Genomic DNA, 15,351 nt, shown 5'->3' on the forward strand with positions numbered 1-15,351 from the left:
GAAGAGTCGTAACATTTTGAGGTCAGCCTCCAGTGTACGGAGCCCCGCTCCCATTCCATCGGACACACAACGTCCCAACGTAAGGGGACAGATAACATTTTCACACATAACTTCCCAGAAGGTGCAGCCACGTTTGGTAAATTTTTACTGATAAAGACCTCTGCAGGTCCCAATGATGAGTGTTTCTCATGTCTCTCTAAGCAAACAAGCATAAACTTGGATTTTCAAAATGATATTAATTAACTAATGACATCTGGTACTTTATCATGACATGACCCGTCATGAGGAACTCAAAGACATTTTTAAATATGAATGAATCTAGTCCAATAATAGTATAATCGTTACTCAACTTTTGAGACCTACTAGGATTATAATTTGGCCTCAAAATAATGAAATGGGAAAACATCCAACTAATGTGAATCCGTTCTCTCTTTAGGAAGGAGTAGAGTGTGTGAGCCCATCTCTTTGCTGTCACTTCACAGGCATTTGCTGTCTGGAGACCACATTGTCTGAGGTCAGCGGCCTGTGGGTGATCCCTGCAGGGCCTTCTGCTCTTGTACAAAACAGGGGTAACTCAGCCCGTGAGGCCCAAAGGGCTGAGCTAAGAGGACAAATAGGACAAAGCGTGCTCGGCAGGGGGGCCTCTGAGGAAACAGGTGTGAGGTAGGGCTGGTCCAGAAGAGGAGGCGGGCGTCCCCCTCCCCATCCCTCGTGCCCCCGCTGCGGACACACAGGCTTCCCTTCTGGCGTATACAGGGTTTTAACTCTCCTCTCAAATTAACCTCAATTTGCCCCACTATGAGGGTTAGTGCAGAGTACCTACCTATCTTTTCTGAATTTTGGTAGTCCTGAAAATTTACTTGGTGACCAATGATGGCTGCCTTCAACGCCTCCAATTTCCACGTAGTTGGGCATGTTCATTAGTGTCTTTCGTTCTGGGCTTTCTTCATAATTTTTGCAACCAATGCATTTGCAAATAGAAGAGCACATAATTTTGGCCTGGTAATATAAAATGCCTCAATAAAATTACATTGCCCTACAATTCACCAAAAACCAACAAATTCTATTCGGGCCTTAAAGAGCTCTTTGTTTATATTCGTGTGTATATGTGATCTGCAATTTTCATACCCCCCAAAAAGGGCAGAAACGCAGAGGAGGAAATGACCGTGATGTGAAGAGAGCGATGTGCATTTCCGCACGTGTCACTGCTGTGGGGACACAGTGTGCTGCTGACAAGGAAGGTGGGGAGTGGGCTGCGGAAGGCTGGTGGGCGAGCGTGGCTGGGAGTCCCACGCAAAGGGAGGGCGCGCTGTCCCTTGTCCGCTGGGAACCCAGCGAAGCGCCTCCGGGGACCTGTCGGAGGGAAGCTGCTCTAGCGGCTCGGCTGTAAGGTCCAGCTCTGTAAGCAAGTCCAGCGCCTCTCTTGCAGCAGCCGGGGCGATACGCGGGCGCTGCTGGTGCAGGGAAGGTGCAGGTGGGCAGAACCGGAAACCCACCGGGCGCAGGCCTGTGCCGGGCGTGCTAAGGGAGCCCTTCCTGCTTCCTTGTGGGTGGACTTTGTTTTTGTCACACGGCAGCGTGATGCTCAGGCGCCAGGGGTGCGGGGGTCCCAGGTGTGCCCGGCAAGCCTGGGTCCAACCCCTTGCTCGTGCTGGTCCTGGGGCAGTCTGAAAGCTGGCCCAGCCAGCCACTCTGGTTTTCGGCTTGTCGTTTCAGCCCCTGGGGATTTCCCTCTGTTCTTTTCAGCTCAGAGACGCATCTCAAAGGGGATCTGCTGTGTTTTATTCTGCAGCTCTGGGTGTTTCAAGCAGAAGGTTTTTCAGGATTTCTGGTCTACTCCAATGCCAGACATTACAGTGCAGACATGTCTGCACGTCACGTGGGCCGTTGTCTGGCAGAGCTGGGCCTCTGGAGAGGGGCTGACTCACTGTCTCATGGCGGCCAGGGAGGGCACTGTGCAAGGCAGAGAGGGGCCCATGAGGACATTTGAAAATGGGTCCACTGGGGTGACGTCACTCACTTTTTGAATTCTGTATCTCTGCAATGTTTTTGACTGTATTTTCAAAATCCTAGCTGGGGGACTGCTGGGTCTTTCAATGTGTGTCTCCAGAACCACGAGGACTTTTCTAAAGCCTGACCTTCTACGACAACCTTTTAAAAATCAAACCCACAGGTACCCCCAAGGCCTCAAGCAAATCAAAGGAGAGCCTTTTAAGGGTGTTTCCTGGCTGCTTCACTGACAGGGCCTGAGGGGTCCCTCCCTTCCTCTCTCTTCCTTTAACACACAAAGAAAGAGAGAGGGAGGCGAGAGAACCATGAAACTAAAGCAGAAGGCGAGGCCCTCTACTACCGTTATATCTTTGAGAGAAAGAAAAAAGCTTGTCTCTAAGAACGGGTCTGCCCCATGCTGTCATCTCTCTAGTGGCAAAGGCCGACTGCCCGTTCTGGTTTGAGGGGCCCCGCAGGAGCTCCCCACCCCAAGCACCCAGGCAAATGTTCACTGGGCTACAAGGCTCCCCGGGGGACCTGCTGTCCCCCACGGCCCCACCAAGAGCATCTCCCCTCTGCTCAGAGAGGAAGAGGCATGGCCCCCCTCGAGGAGCCCCAGAACTGCTGGCTCCCGAGTGTGGCTCAGAGCATCAGATCAGCAGCTGCAGAACAGACAAAGCCACAGCCGTGGGCACCTCCCTGGACACTGAGGGGTGGGCCTGAGGAGGCTACATGCTCCCAAGGGAGCCCTGGGTTAATTTACTTCCTTCATAAAGTGTAAGCGATATTTGAGGAATTAGTAGGGATTATATGAGTGCCCTTTTAGAAACCATGGAAGGAAGAAAACTAAATTATATTTTTCTTTTTAAACTATAGTAAAGTTGTTTCTTTAGGTAATGCTGGTGTATAACATTATGTAAGTTTCAGGTGTACAACATTATAACTCGATCTCTGTATTCACTACAGCGTGCTTACCACCAGAAGTCCTGTTTCCATGCGTCTTACAATTGACCCCCTTTACCCATTTCACCATCCCCGACCCCATTCCCTTCTGTTAACCACCAATCTGTTGTCTGTATCTATGAGTTTATTTTTCTTTTATTTTGTCTGTTTCTTTGTTTAGTTTTTTATAGATTCCACATATGAGTGGAATCATATGGTATTTGTCTTTCTCCATCTAACTTATTTCGCTTAGCATAATATCCTCAAGGTCCATCCATGTTGTCACAAATGACCAGATTTCCTTCTTTTTTGCGGCTAAGTAACATTCCATTGTAGACACACACCATATCTTCTTTATCCATTCATCTGTCACTGGGCGCTTAGGTTGTTTCTGTATCTTGGCTATACAGTAAAGTTTGTTTTTTTTTAACCACAAAAGCTACTTAGGCCAAAATATTTACCTATTTTTTTTAAAAAAAATACTAGGAAATTGATCACTAACCTCATAGCATTCACAGTAATTCTTAAGGCAGCCTGACCTCTTGCAATTACATCCTTTGTTATGGCGAGGCTTAACGTCTCCCAATTTTCCTTTCCCAATTTTTGGTTGGAAAGCTTCTGGATTTCTATCAAGACAAGCCTAAGAGAAAATACATTTTATTATTTAAAAATAAAGTTCAGTGGGAGATATCTCGTTTGCCTGTCCTTTTGATCTAGCTGTTCCTTTAGGAGGAGCCACCATGAGCAGCGCGTCTCCTCACTTGGGAAAGCGCACGGCTTCCTGTTTCATCTCGGTCCATTACTTAAAGGCACGCTGCAGCCACAGCTCCCCAGGCTTGGCTTGTTTGCCGAGTTTGAAAGTCTCACACATTTACTGTCAAATCAACAGATGGTGAAGACAAAGGAAACCACGTGTCCACGTGGGCGCGTCTCCTTCCGGCATTTCTTGTACACGTTTCCTAAGATGGTTGGGCGCGTGGTGCTCTGCTCACGGCTCGCGTTTATAAACAGCTCCCATGTCCCAGGCATCTTTCTACGTGATTTACGTGCCTTCTCTCATTCCACCTCACAGCAGCCTTGTGAAGTGTGTACTGCTGTCCTTTCTCTCTTACAGATGAAGAAACTGACACGCTGAGAGGTTCAATCACAAACGGCCAGTGATGACTCCGACCAAGTCCCCAGGCTCCAGTCCAGCCCAGGGTCACAAGCAGCGGGCCACACCTTTCTCATACAGCACGCATGGCTTTTTATCCTGGTTTGTTCATTTATTTTAACTTTCTTCCCTATCTGTCTACTCTCTATCAAGACATACAAACGTGCACATGTTTTTATAACAAAGTAATTCAGGGCTCTTGCGGGAAACTCGAGCAGCCTAGAAGTCGCAGTGGCACCCCTGTCCCTCCCTCTCCCCTCCACAGGTCAACACCTGGGACCTGTGCCGTCCCGCGCCAGGGCCACTAGAAATCCCCATCCTCACAGAAGGTCCTCTGGGTGGCACAGAGCCCGGGTGAGGCTGCCTGTCAGCGTAGCCTACTTTCTACTGAAGTCTGAGGGGCAGTGAAGGCACGGTCTGCAGGGTGGAGCGTGATCAGCTTGGGCCTGCGTGTGCCCCTGTGTCACCCACCCCAGGTCGAGTTAGAGGACATCCAGGCCCCAGAGGCTCCCTCCTGACTCCTCCCATTGACACAGCCCAGTGGGGACCACTCTTCTGACTTCAGTCGCATTAGTGTTGCATGCTCTGGAACTTTCATATAAGTGGAACCACACAGCATGTGCTCTTCTAGGTCTGGCTTCTCTCATTAGCACAGTGTCTGTGAGATTGACCCATGCTGTTGCACAGTGCTGTAGCTCCTCCTTTTTCAGTGATGTGTAGTATTCCACTACATGACACACCTCAACAGACTCAGCCCTTCTACCGTTGGGGTGTTTCCAGTTTGGGGCTGTTGTGAACACAGCTGCCGTGGGCATTCTTGCACGAGCCTGGTAGACATGCGCACTCATTTCTCCTGGCTACATTTTTAGGGATGAAACTGCGGCATCACTGCTCATACAAAGGATCAGCCTTAGTAACTACTGCCCAACAACTTCCCAAAGTGGTGGCACCAATTTCTATTCCTACCAACACTGCATGAGAATTCCAACACTTCTTAAATAAAACTTTTTACTTTTGTGTGTGTGTGTGTGAGGAAGATTCGCCCTGAGGTGACATCTGTGCCAAGCTTCCTCCACTTTGTGTGTGGGATGCCTCCACGGCACGGCTGATCAATGGAGTAGGTCCGTATCGGGATCCAAACCCACAAACCCCGGGCCCATGAAGTGGAGCGCACGGAGCTTTCACCACTTGGCCACAGGGCTGGCCTCCAAAACTCTTTACACTTTTAATTGCAGATGGTGCCCCTTCCCCTAAGGAAAATGCTACTATACTACTGATCTTTAGTGCATCATAATTTTCTTCTGTCCTATGGGTCTGGCAACGTCAAAATTGATAAGGTACTTTCCACTGATTTATCTCTAATTCAAGAGGGGAATTAAATGACTTTAGGAAGAAATCACAGCAGCCATGGCTCAGTGTGACCATCTCCAGCCTACAGGTGATGGCCTTCAAGCCCCCTTTGTAAACCAGCGGCCCCAAGCCAGCCCCGAGCAGGCTGCAGGCCCCAAACCCAGCTGTCCTGCCTCCTCTCATGATCTCTTGTGCCTGCAGAAAGGGATGGAGACTGTGGGCTCCTGCATTCAGCCTCGAGCCTGCGGCCTGCGGGGCCACGCGAGGTGCTGTTTGCCCCTCAGGAAAGCCAGCGTAGGACGGAGAGCTTTCGCCCGTATTTTGTACAGCGGGCTAGCCTCGCCTTTCACACGACACTCTAACAGCTCAGGCTTACCTGCTACGTAATACAACCCAAGTTTCTAGTCCGCAGATCAAGGCAGAGTGGACATCTGCATGTTCTCACCTCCCGAGGCTCTGCTGCCCCTCAGAAGCCGTCCCCCGCGCATGGAGGAGAAAGCCCTCACCGCGGCCAGCGCCCGCGCCTCCAGGATGGAGTCCCAGTCACTGTGCGTCCTCCAGCACCCTGGGTCTTCCCAATATCGAAAGTAGGAACCTCTGGAGACAGTCTTATGCACCTCGTAAGCACTTTTAAAATGCATATATTTAAGGGAAATTTGTTACCTTAATGGCCTTAAACCGCTCAATTTCATGACGTAAATTGTTGCAACAATTATTACAGTTGCAGTTGTTGCAAAAGTCCCCGCTGGCAAAGCAGTCACAGTACCTGTGGGGACAAGGAGAGCGCGTCAGGGCACAGGCGCGGGGCACATAAAGGAAAACAAACCAAAGCACGAAAAGAGCTGGCCGCACGCTGTGGCCATTAACTTTTATGTCGACGACTGACTCCTTTTTTTAATAAAAACAAGATCACCTGGGAGGATGTCCTCCAGCAACTAACGCAGAAGAAAGAGAAACTAGTTAAAACCACCAGTTTCAGAAAATAGGAGTTTGCAAAGTAAAATAGTTTCCTGGAAAATGCCCGCTGATGTCAATTGTCCCCGGCCCCCAAACGCCCACGGCCGCTCTCCCAGGAGAACCATGACATGGTGGGTGGGAACATTCCAGTAATAAAGAGCCATTTTCCAGCTCTCAGCTCACCACTCTCCCAATCCACCCAGCACGACTGCGGGTGAGTTCTCCTCTTGGCCAGACCTGACTATGAGTGGAAACTGTGCAACCTGGAGGTCGAGCCTGGCCTAGGCTTTACCTTATTTCATCCTGTGTCACTGTGTGGAGGACAGAGAAATGAGGGATGGGAGAAACACATGTATGACAGGACTGCTATCATGCTCGGTCACAACGCCAGGGTTGTTCGTGAACCTGGGTTCTACGGAACAGTTTTGTTAGTAGAATCCCCTCGAGTGGAGAAGCCACTCCACGGCTTCCATTGGGACTAGAGAAGACCCATGTCTGAGACGAAGATCATGAAAAAGAGCTTCAAACCCAGGTTTTTACCATCAGCTCTGCCACCAGCTCCCCGTGTATTTATCATCCGGCGTCTCGAGCTGTCCAATGGAAGTCATGGCACCAACCACCAGTCTCACGCGCTGCCAGGGAGGCCTGAGGCCCACGTGGCTGTGCCTGCCGCGGAGCTGGCGAGCTGCCTATAGTGCCGCACGAACAAAGGCAGGGCCTCCGTGTCTGGCAAGCTGGCAGACTAGGTGTCTGTGGAAACCTTCCTGTTGCAGAAGTCCTAAACATGATTCTTTAATATCTACTGTTCTAATTTTTTTAAATAATATTTTTAGGTCCACGTCAAGAGGAAAATAAAGGAGATCATCAGAGGTGGAAAGAACAAGCCATTGTGAAGCCGAGGGGATGGGTTCTGTAGCTGCCCAGTACTGTCCTGGGGCGTCTGCTGGTGCCTAGTGACCTAGGGCTTGGGTCCCAACAGGCTGCTCAGTCAGGAGACAAGACAGCGTCTGGGCTACCAAAGGTGGAAGTTGCATCAGAGACTCTCCCCCCGCCCCAAGCGTGGCTCCCCAAGCGTGGCTCCGTGACAGGCCACCTCCCCTCCATCCACTCTACAGAAGGAACGAGCAGAGATACAGCCCTCTCTGCGCCCTGGCTGGAGAGCAAGGGGAAAATGTGAGAGACCCTCCTATGCCTTCCTAACCACGAGGATGGAGAGCAGGGAAAGGAGACAGCGAGAGAAGGTGCGGGGCTGGTAAACAGGGGAGAGAGTTAATTGACAGCAGCCTCGAGAGCACTGAACCCCGAGTCAGCAGGAGAGGGCTCTGAAGACTCAGGCTGCTCTGAAGTGGAGGGAGGGGGATGAGACAAGAACAGCACTGCATGAAATCCCACTTAGAAGGTAGTGAGCCCCCGTGCCAGCAGCTGTTGACTGCCTCTCTGCCACCGCAGCAAGAGACTGAAGCTGCTCCGGGGGTAAAACAGTTGAGGACTGGGGTATCTAACGAACAAAAGGAGGGGAGGTGGTGTTGAGAGCCCCCGGCTTCTTCTGCTCGGCTCCCAGAATCCTAGCAGGAGGCTGGAAAAGCCCTCTCGGAGGAGCTGACCAGCCCAAGGGGAGAGAGAGAAAGAGTCCGACATCGAGCCTTCCCAATAAACAGCTCAGTCACGTCGCCTGCAGTGAAGCCACCGCGGGCCAGCCCCAACCGCTGCACCCCGAGTCCCCAGACAGCTCATGCCCATTCTTCAATGTGAGCAGAGGGACAGCCAAAGATCAGCAGACACTTCAGGAAATCTTCCGATATGAAAGACAGAGGCCTAAAGAACAGACTACGCAGGGAAAAGAAAATTGGGCAGAGAAGGGTGTCCACAGCCTCAGATAGATTAAGAAAAGTTATTGCATCCATGAAACAGGAAAATGATGTTCACTGTTACTGTAACTTTGTAAGCCTTGAATTCTGATAGGTAATTTCCCCCTACTTCTCTAGAAGAGTGGACTATGCTCAACTCCTTGTGAAAGACTGAACTTTAGACTTATCTCATCAAGTAAAAATTTTGTTGAGGTTTAAAAAAAAAAAAGAAATGATGTTTAAAAAACACTCAGAGTATAAAAAAGATGCTCTGGAAAATATAAAAGTAATCACAGAGACGAAAGATTTAACAGAAGGAATGAAAACTAGAACAAAACAATAAAAGTAAAAACAACAGGAGAAAGAAAAACGTAGAGGACCAGAGTAGAAGGTCCAACATTTCTGTGATAGAAGTTCCAGAAGGATAGAATTTTAGGAACGAAGGATAGAAAATAATTCAAGAACGCTTCCCTGCCAGGTGCCCAGCAGGGTAGATGAGGAGACCCAAACCAAGACATCTCACTGTCAAGTTTCAGAGCACTCGGAACAAAGAGAAGATTCTCTAAGGTTCCAGAAAGAATAACAGCTTTCATACAAAGGATCGAGAAAAAGAAAAGTGTCAAAATTTCAATAGCAACATCAGAAACTAGAAGAAAATGCAGGAAAACTTTCAAAATTCTGAAGGAAAATTCAACTACTGGAACTTGAAGTTGGAAATCCAACTGTGCAATCCGAAGGGGTTATCTAAGTGTGAGGACAGCCCAAGACACTTTTAGACATGTAAGTTCTGCAAAAAATGATCTTCCGAGCACCGTTTCTCAGGAAGCCACTGGAGGACATGCTGCACCAAAGAGATGCAGTAAACCGGTGAGGAAGATAACAGGAGCCAGGGGACAAACGGGAGAAAGAAGCAAAGGAAAGCCTTGGCCTGATGGCAGAGGGAGAGTGCAGGGTAAGAGGCGGGCGCAGACCTGGAAACCAGCCCTCCAGAGGGGTCGGGCGGACGGCTCTGGGAAAGCCTTCTTCAAGACGAAACTGACTGAACGCCTACGTGTTTGAGCACGTTGAAAAGACAGTTACACCACCAGAGGAGAGTTTAGGCTCCAGTTAGCGTATGTGCATGGAAAACTAAGTGCTAAGCATTAATCCAAGGGAAAAAATAAAGCACTGCAGGAAAGGACGATGGATGAAGGCTCAGCAGCGAGCAGAGTTTTCAGTCATAAGATACGAACAATACGAAGCGTCTCTGACGTCTGGGGATGGGAGCGCGTGCGTTGGGAGGGGCTTCTGCGTGAGTGGGGAGAGGAACCACAGCTACACCCGCATCTCCCACGGTACAGAACAAGAGACCGTGCCCAAACGGAAAAGCCGAGAAGCAGCAACACAGCCCTGTTATTTAGATTTACTGAGGCAAATATTAAAAGATTCAGTTGAAAGTTCCTAGAGATCAAAAATAAGGAAGAATGATCAGGGAACCACCACTTTTTTGTCACAAGCCTTGTATAATTATTTGGCTCTTTAAACCATACGTTTGTGTAATTTGGATAAAAATAATCAATTAAAAGTGAGAAAGGATAAACTGAAATATAAAGAAATTAGATTCAGGTGCAGCATAAAGAGACAAAGAGATTAAAAATGGAGAAGAGGGGTTAAGAGGAATGGCGGCCGGCTAGAGGGGTTCACGCGTCTGATTAGCAGCACAGCAGCACAGAGAGAACATGGCAGAGGCATGCACGGAGGAGGCTGTCTGTGCATTTTCCGGAACTGAGGAAGGTTGTGGGTCCCCTGATTTCAGAAACCTAATGAACCCCAAGAAAGATAAATAAGAAAAACCAAAGACAAAAAGAAATTCTTAAAAGCACCAGAGAGAAAAGACAGATTACCTAGACTGACAGCTGACATCTTGTCAGAAACAATGGAAAAGAGCAGAATAACATCTTCAAAGCACTGAGAGAAAAACTGGCAATCCAGGATTTTACACCTGGTCCAACTACGTTTACTCACCAAGGTCCAGGCTAGGGATGTTTCTTTTCTTGCTATACACACTTTGCTGGGTGGTTTTACTTATTAACTCTTGCCCCTCTGCTTTTTTAAACTTTCTGTTGAAGATCTTTAAATCTGTCTCACCAAACCTGCTCTGTGTCCTGTCCTAAAATCCTGATTTTCTTCTCGCCCGAACATCAGGAAAGGGCACCCCTGTCTGCTGCTAGTCCTTCCTCTCCTTCCTCATCTCCCACTCCTTCGTTAGCCTACTGCATTCGGATCTTCTTCTCCACCCTACTGGCTCTCGAGGGCAATCAACAACCTCCTGCTCAGAAAACATAAGGGCCCCTTCACTGTGCTTTAGCTCTCGGCCGCTTGTGACACCGTTACGCTCCAGAACCACATTCCCAACGTCCTATCAGACATTTCTATCTCCAGCTCAGAATGTCCGAGCCTTAACTGGCGATCTTCTCCTTCGTCTCACTCTGCTCAAGCTGTGTCCCCTCCCCGCACTAGCGGAGGCATCGTCCACCCACAACACGACCTGAGTCACTGCTGACAGTCACCTTGCTCTCATTCCCCACATCCAAGGGTACCAAGTCTACTGATTCTGGCACAGAACTGTCTTACTTTAATTTATTTTTGATACAAGTAAGTCACATTTGTTGTAGAAATTTTTTAGATATAAATAAGCAAAAAGAAAAAAATTACAATCACGCAGAATCCCACTCCCTAGAGAGGATCATTTGATGAATATATTTCAGACTTTTTCTGTAAAACCATACATATTGAAATAAATACACGTTGTTTGACTACATTTATATACAAACAAAAACAAGATCATATTCTATACACTGTTCCAGCGTGCTTTTATTATTTATCAATATCATGTAAACAGATTTATACACCATTTTAACGACTGCATAGTAGCCCATTCTATAGCAGAATCATAATTTAAGAATTCCTCTTATATGAACACTTGGATTGCTTTGTACATTTTGGAATTGGAAACAATACTGCACCAGTATTGTTACTGACCTCCGTTCTGTTCTTAGAATCCTGTACCCTCCCCCTCTTGCCACAGGGCCTTTGCATCTGCTGTTTCCTCTGCCTATAACACTATTAGCCACCCACTTTCAATCCATCCCCCCCGATTAACTCCTCCTCATCCAAATGCCCTCCTCAGGGAAGCCTTCCCTGGCTGTCACACTTGGTCAAAACTCTTCCCGCTTCTTACTGCTCTTTTGCCACATTTTCCACATTTCCACTCTGACCTTTATGTACGTGGCTATTTTATTAATATCCATCCCCTCCATTACACTGTGAGTACCAAGAGGGCAGGGACCATAACTATCTTGTTCATCTCTGTCTTCCCCATTCCTGAAATCACAGGCATTCAAAATACTTCTGGAATGAAAGAATAAATAAGCGAAAAAATGTTCCAATGCCTATGTTTGAAATCTCTCTTAGATCTGTGTTTTTTTCCTTGCTACCACCCTGCCTTAGCTCAGGGCGTCCTCATCTCTTGTCTACACTGCTGTGATGGCCTCCTAACCAATCTCACTTTCAACTTCCTCCACTTTGCCATCAGTGCTAATTTCCTAAAACACGTATCAGGCAAAAAGAAGCAAAGAAAGAGCAGTAATCCGAAAATATGAAATCAAGTGGTATCGTGCATTCCCGGTGGGAATATAAATGGTGCAGCCACTGTGGAAAACAGTATGGCGTCTCCTGACAAAGCTGAGCCTAGAATTACCAGGTAATCCAGCAGTTCCACATCTAGACATATACCCAGAAGAACTGAACGCAGGGACGCAAATAGACGCCTGTACACCATTGGACTCTCATTCAGCCTGAAAAGCGAGTGAAGCACTGACACACGCTGTGGCCTGGATGAACCTTGAAAACATTACACTGAGTGAAAGACGCCAGACACAAAAGGGAAAATATTCTATGATGCCACGTGTATGAGGTGCCTAGAATAGGCAACTTCAGAGGCAAAAAGTAGAATAGAGGTTACCAGGGGTCCGGGAGAGGGAGCAATGGGGAGTTTACTTAATGGGTACAGAGTTTCTATTTGGGATGATGAAAAAGTTCTGGAAATGGATAATGGTGATGGTTACACAACACTGTGAATGCAATTAATGCTGCTAAAAATGGTTGAATTGGGAAATTTTATGTTATGCATGTTTTACCACAATAAAAAAAAAAGCAAGATGCAGAGCAGTATGTATGAAATGCTGCCATCTGACTGAAAAAAAAAAACTTAAATTTTAAAACTTCAAAAGAAAATAAGGTTACAAATAAGTCCACATATGTCAATAATGAGATAAAGAATGTAAATGGACTAAAGAAGCCTATTAAAAGCTGTGGATTATTAGACTTGCTTTTCCAAAATTCAGCTCTATTTAGATTACAGGAGCCACCCAGACAAAATTACAAAATTACACCACAGAAAGTGTGAAAATAAAGGGATGTTATGAAGCTTAACTTGCTAATACTAACCAAAGAAAACACGGTGTAGCAATATCAGTATCAGATACAAAAGGATTTAAGGCAAAAAGCAACAGGATACACAGGTATATTTAACAGTTGATGGAAAAACTGACCAAAAAGATATAACAATCATGAATTTGTATGCCCTTCACTATAGACTCAAAATATATAACCCAAAATGGAATTATAAGGAAAAAATAGACAAAGTCACAATTAGAGTGAGAGGTCTTAACACATTTTTATCAAAAACTGATAAATCAATAAAATTTAATAAGCATTTAGCAGATTTAAACCAAAAAATTAACAAATTTGAGCTAATGCAAAGTAAATGCATCCAACAAAGAATATACATTTTTAAAGTTAATATAGAATATATTAAAGATTGATCAAACATTAAATCATAAAGGAAATCTTCATTAATTTCAAAGCATTGATATATAGACCACATTATCTGATCACAGTGTAATTAACAATTAACAACAAAAATGTAGTTTAAAAGATGAATATATACATACATACACATATATGCATACATACATACATATCTGGATACTCCAAAATGTACATCTAAATAATTCACGAGGTGAAGAGAACATTACAATGAAAATTAGAAAATATTTCGAGTGAGGGACAATGAAAGTACCTCAGATTAACTTGTAGGATGTGTAAAGCAGTACATGGGGTAATTGACAGCTTTAAGTGCATTTCCTAAAAAATAAAAAAAGACTGAAAATAAATAAGCATTTAACACAAAAAGCTAGCAAAACAAGAGAGTAAAAGAATAAAAGGATGAGGGAGAAAATAGTAAAGAGAAAAATTAATGTACTTCTGAAATAGGAACTAGAAATACAAGCAAGAAAATCAATAAAACCAAAAGCTGGTGCCCTAAAAATATGGACAAAATAGACAAACCTCTTATGAGACTGATTGAGAAAGAGAAAAGGTACAAATAAACAATAGTAGAAATTAAAATCAGGAAATTAGAAAATTTAAAAGGCTATAACTACAGATACAGAGATAACAGTTAAATAGTACATGAATACATGAATAGATGTATAAATCTGAAAATTTAGAGAAATCAACAATTTTCCAGAAAAATATAAAGTATCAAAACAGACTCAAGAAGAAATACAAACTTAGAGAAAGCAATAACTACTAGAGAAAGTGAGTGAGTACCCCATTCCCTTTCCCCACTCTAACCCCCAAAGGCACCAGGCCCAGAAGGTTTTACAGGCAAAGTTTAATCAAACTTCAAAGAACAAATAAATCCTACCTCACTCAGACATTTCAGAGGCTAGAGAAAAAGAGAAGAGGGTGGGGTGAGGGTGAGGAAGCCTGACAATGCATTTTATTAGGCAATACCAAACACTGATTTTTATACCAAAACCAAATAAAGAAAATATTATAAAGGAAAATTACAGATCTATCTCATTCATGAAAAAGATGCAAAAATCCTCAGCAAAACAGTCGGAAACTAAGTCCTGCAGTGTACACAGAAGATAAAATCAGCATATCATAACCACATTGGGTTCAATCCCTGGCCGACAAGAGCGGATTAACATTAGAAATTTTGTTCTAAGGGATCACACTGTAAGATTAAAAGAGCAAAGCAATCTGACCATTTCAATAAATGCAGAAGAAAGCCTTTGATAAAATTCACCACTCATTTATAATAAGCACCAAAAAAGAAAAGCTCTTAGGAAACAAGGAACAGAAGGAAACCCCCTTAACCTGACGTGGGCATGCAGCAGAGATGCAGGCTGTCAGCAGCCTCCACTCTCCCGTCACTCTACAGTGTCAGCAATTTTAGGTGAGCCTATGCTTGACTGCACTCAAGACGTTTCCCAGCTTCCTACCTGGCGCAGTCTGACCACGTGACTAGGTCTGCCCAATGGAGCGTGAGTGGAAGTGATAATGGCAATTGCTGGTTATGCCTTGACAGGTAAGGAGAGTGCCTCCACCCGGCCCTTTTCTCCTCCTCAGTGGCTGGAATGAGTGTGAGGGTAGGAGCCAGAGCAGCCTTCTTAGCCCACAGAATGGAAGCACTCCACTGAGGATGGCAGAGCAACTGAAAAAGGGGGCTGAGACACTCATTCTGACAAGCTGCCATGTGAGCCCTGAAATGGCTGTAGTTTAGAGTCTTTGTTATGGTATCTAAGTACACTGTCTACCTAGTACAGAGTATCTATCAAAACCTACAGCAAATAGCTTATTTAGGGCAGAGCAAGGGAATTTTAGAAGCATTTCTATTAAAATCAGCAGCAAGCCAACAACACCCAGTACTAGCACTTCCACTCACTCCACAGTAGAGGTCCTAGCTAAGACAGTAAGGCAAGGAAAGGAAAAGACTATAAAGATGGGAAAGCTATCACGGTCCTTATTTGTAGACAAGACGATTATTTAAATACGAAAGTGAAGGAAATCCACAGACAAATCATTACAACCAAGAGGTGGGATCCATGCATGGAGCAGGATCGAGAATCCAGAACCCAACCTTGCGTGCACACCAAGGCTTGACAGCTGACAGGAGATGCACTGCAGATTACTGGGGACTATATTAGTGGTTTGCAATACATGGTGCTGGACAATTAATTGCACATATGGAAAAAAATGAAATGAGATCGCTGCCTAATG

At 45.7% G+C, this 15,351-nt stretch overlaps 1 protein-coding gene across 1 annotated transcript in view; it reads right to left on the reverse strand.

Annotated features, from left to right (window-relative positions):
• TESMIN (testis expressed metallothionein like protein) overlaps positions 1-15,351 on the reverse strand; it is a 38,723-nt gene that overhangs the window by 1,792 nt on the left and 21,580 nt on the right. The window contains exons 7-8 of the mRNA XM_070565728.1: positions 6,098-6,200; positions 824-999 (exon numbers count right to left, since the gene is read on the reverse strand). Of these exons, the coding sequence (XP_070421829.1) occupies positions 824-999; positions 6,098-6,200 (279 nt within the window). The remainder of the gene's footprint in view (positions 1-823; positions 1,000-6,097; positions 6,201-15,351) is intronic.

The sequence above is a fragment of the Equus przewalskii genome, chromosome 11 (genome assembly GCF_037783145.1).
Source record: "Equus przewalskii isolate Varuska chromosome 11, EquPr2, whole genome shotgun sequence".
Classification (NCBI taxonomy): domain Eukaryota; kingdom Metazoa; phylum Chordata; class Mammalia; order Perissodactyla; family Equidae; genus Equus; species Equus przewalskii.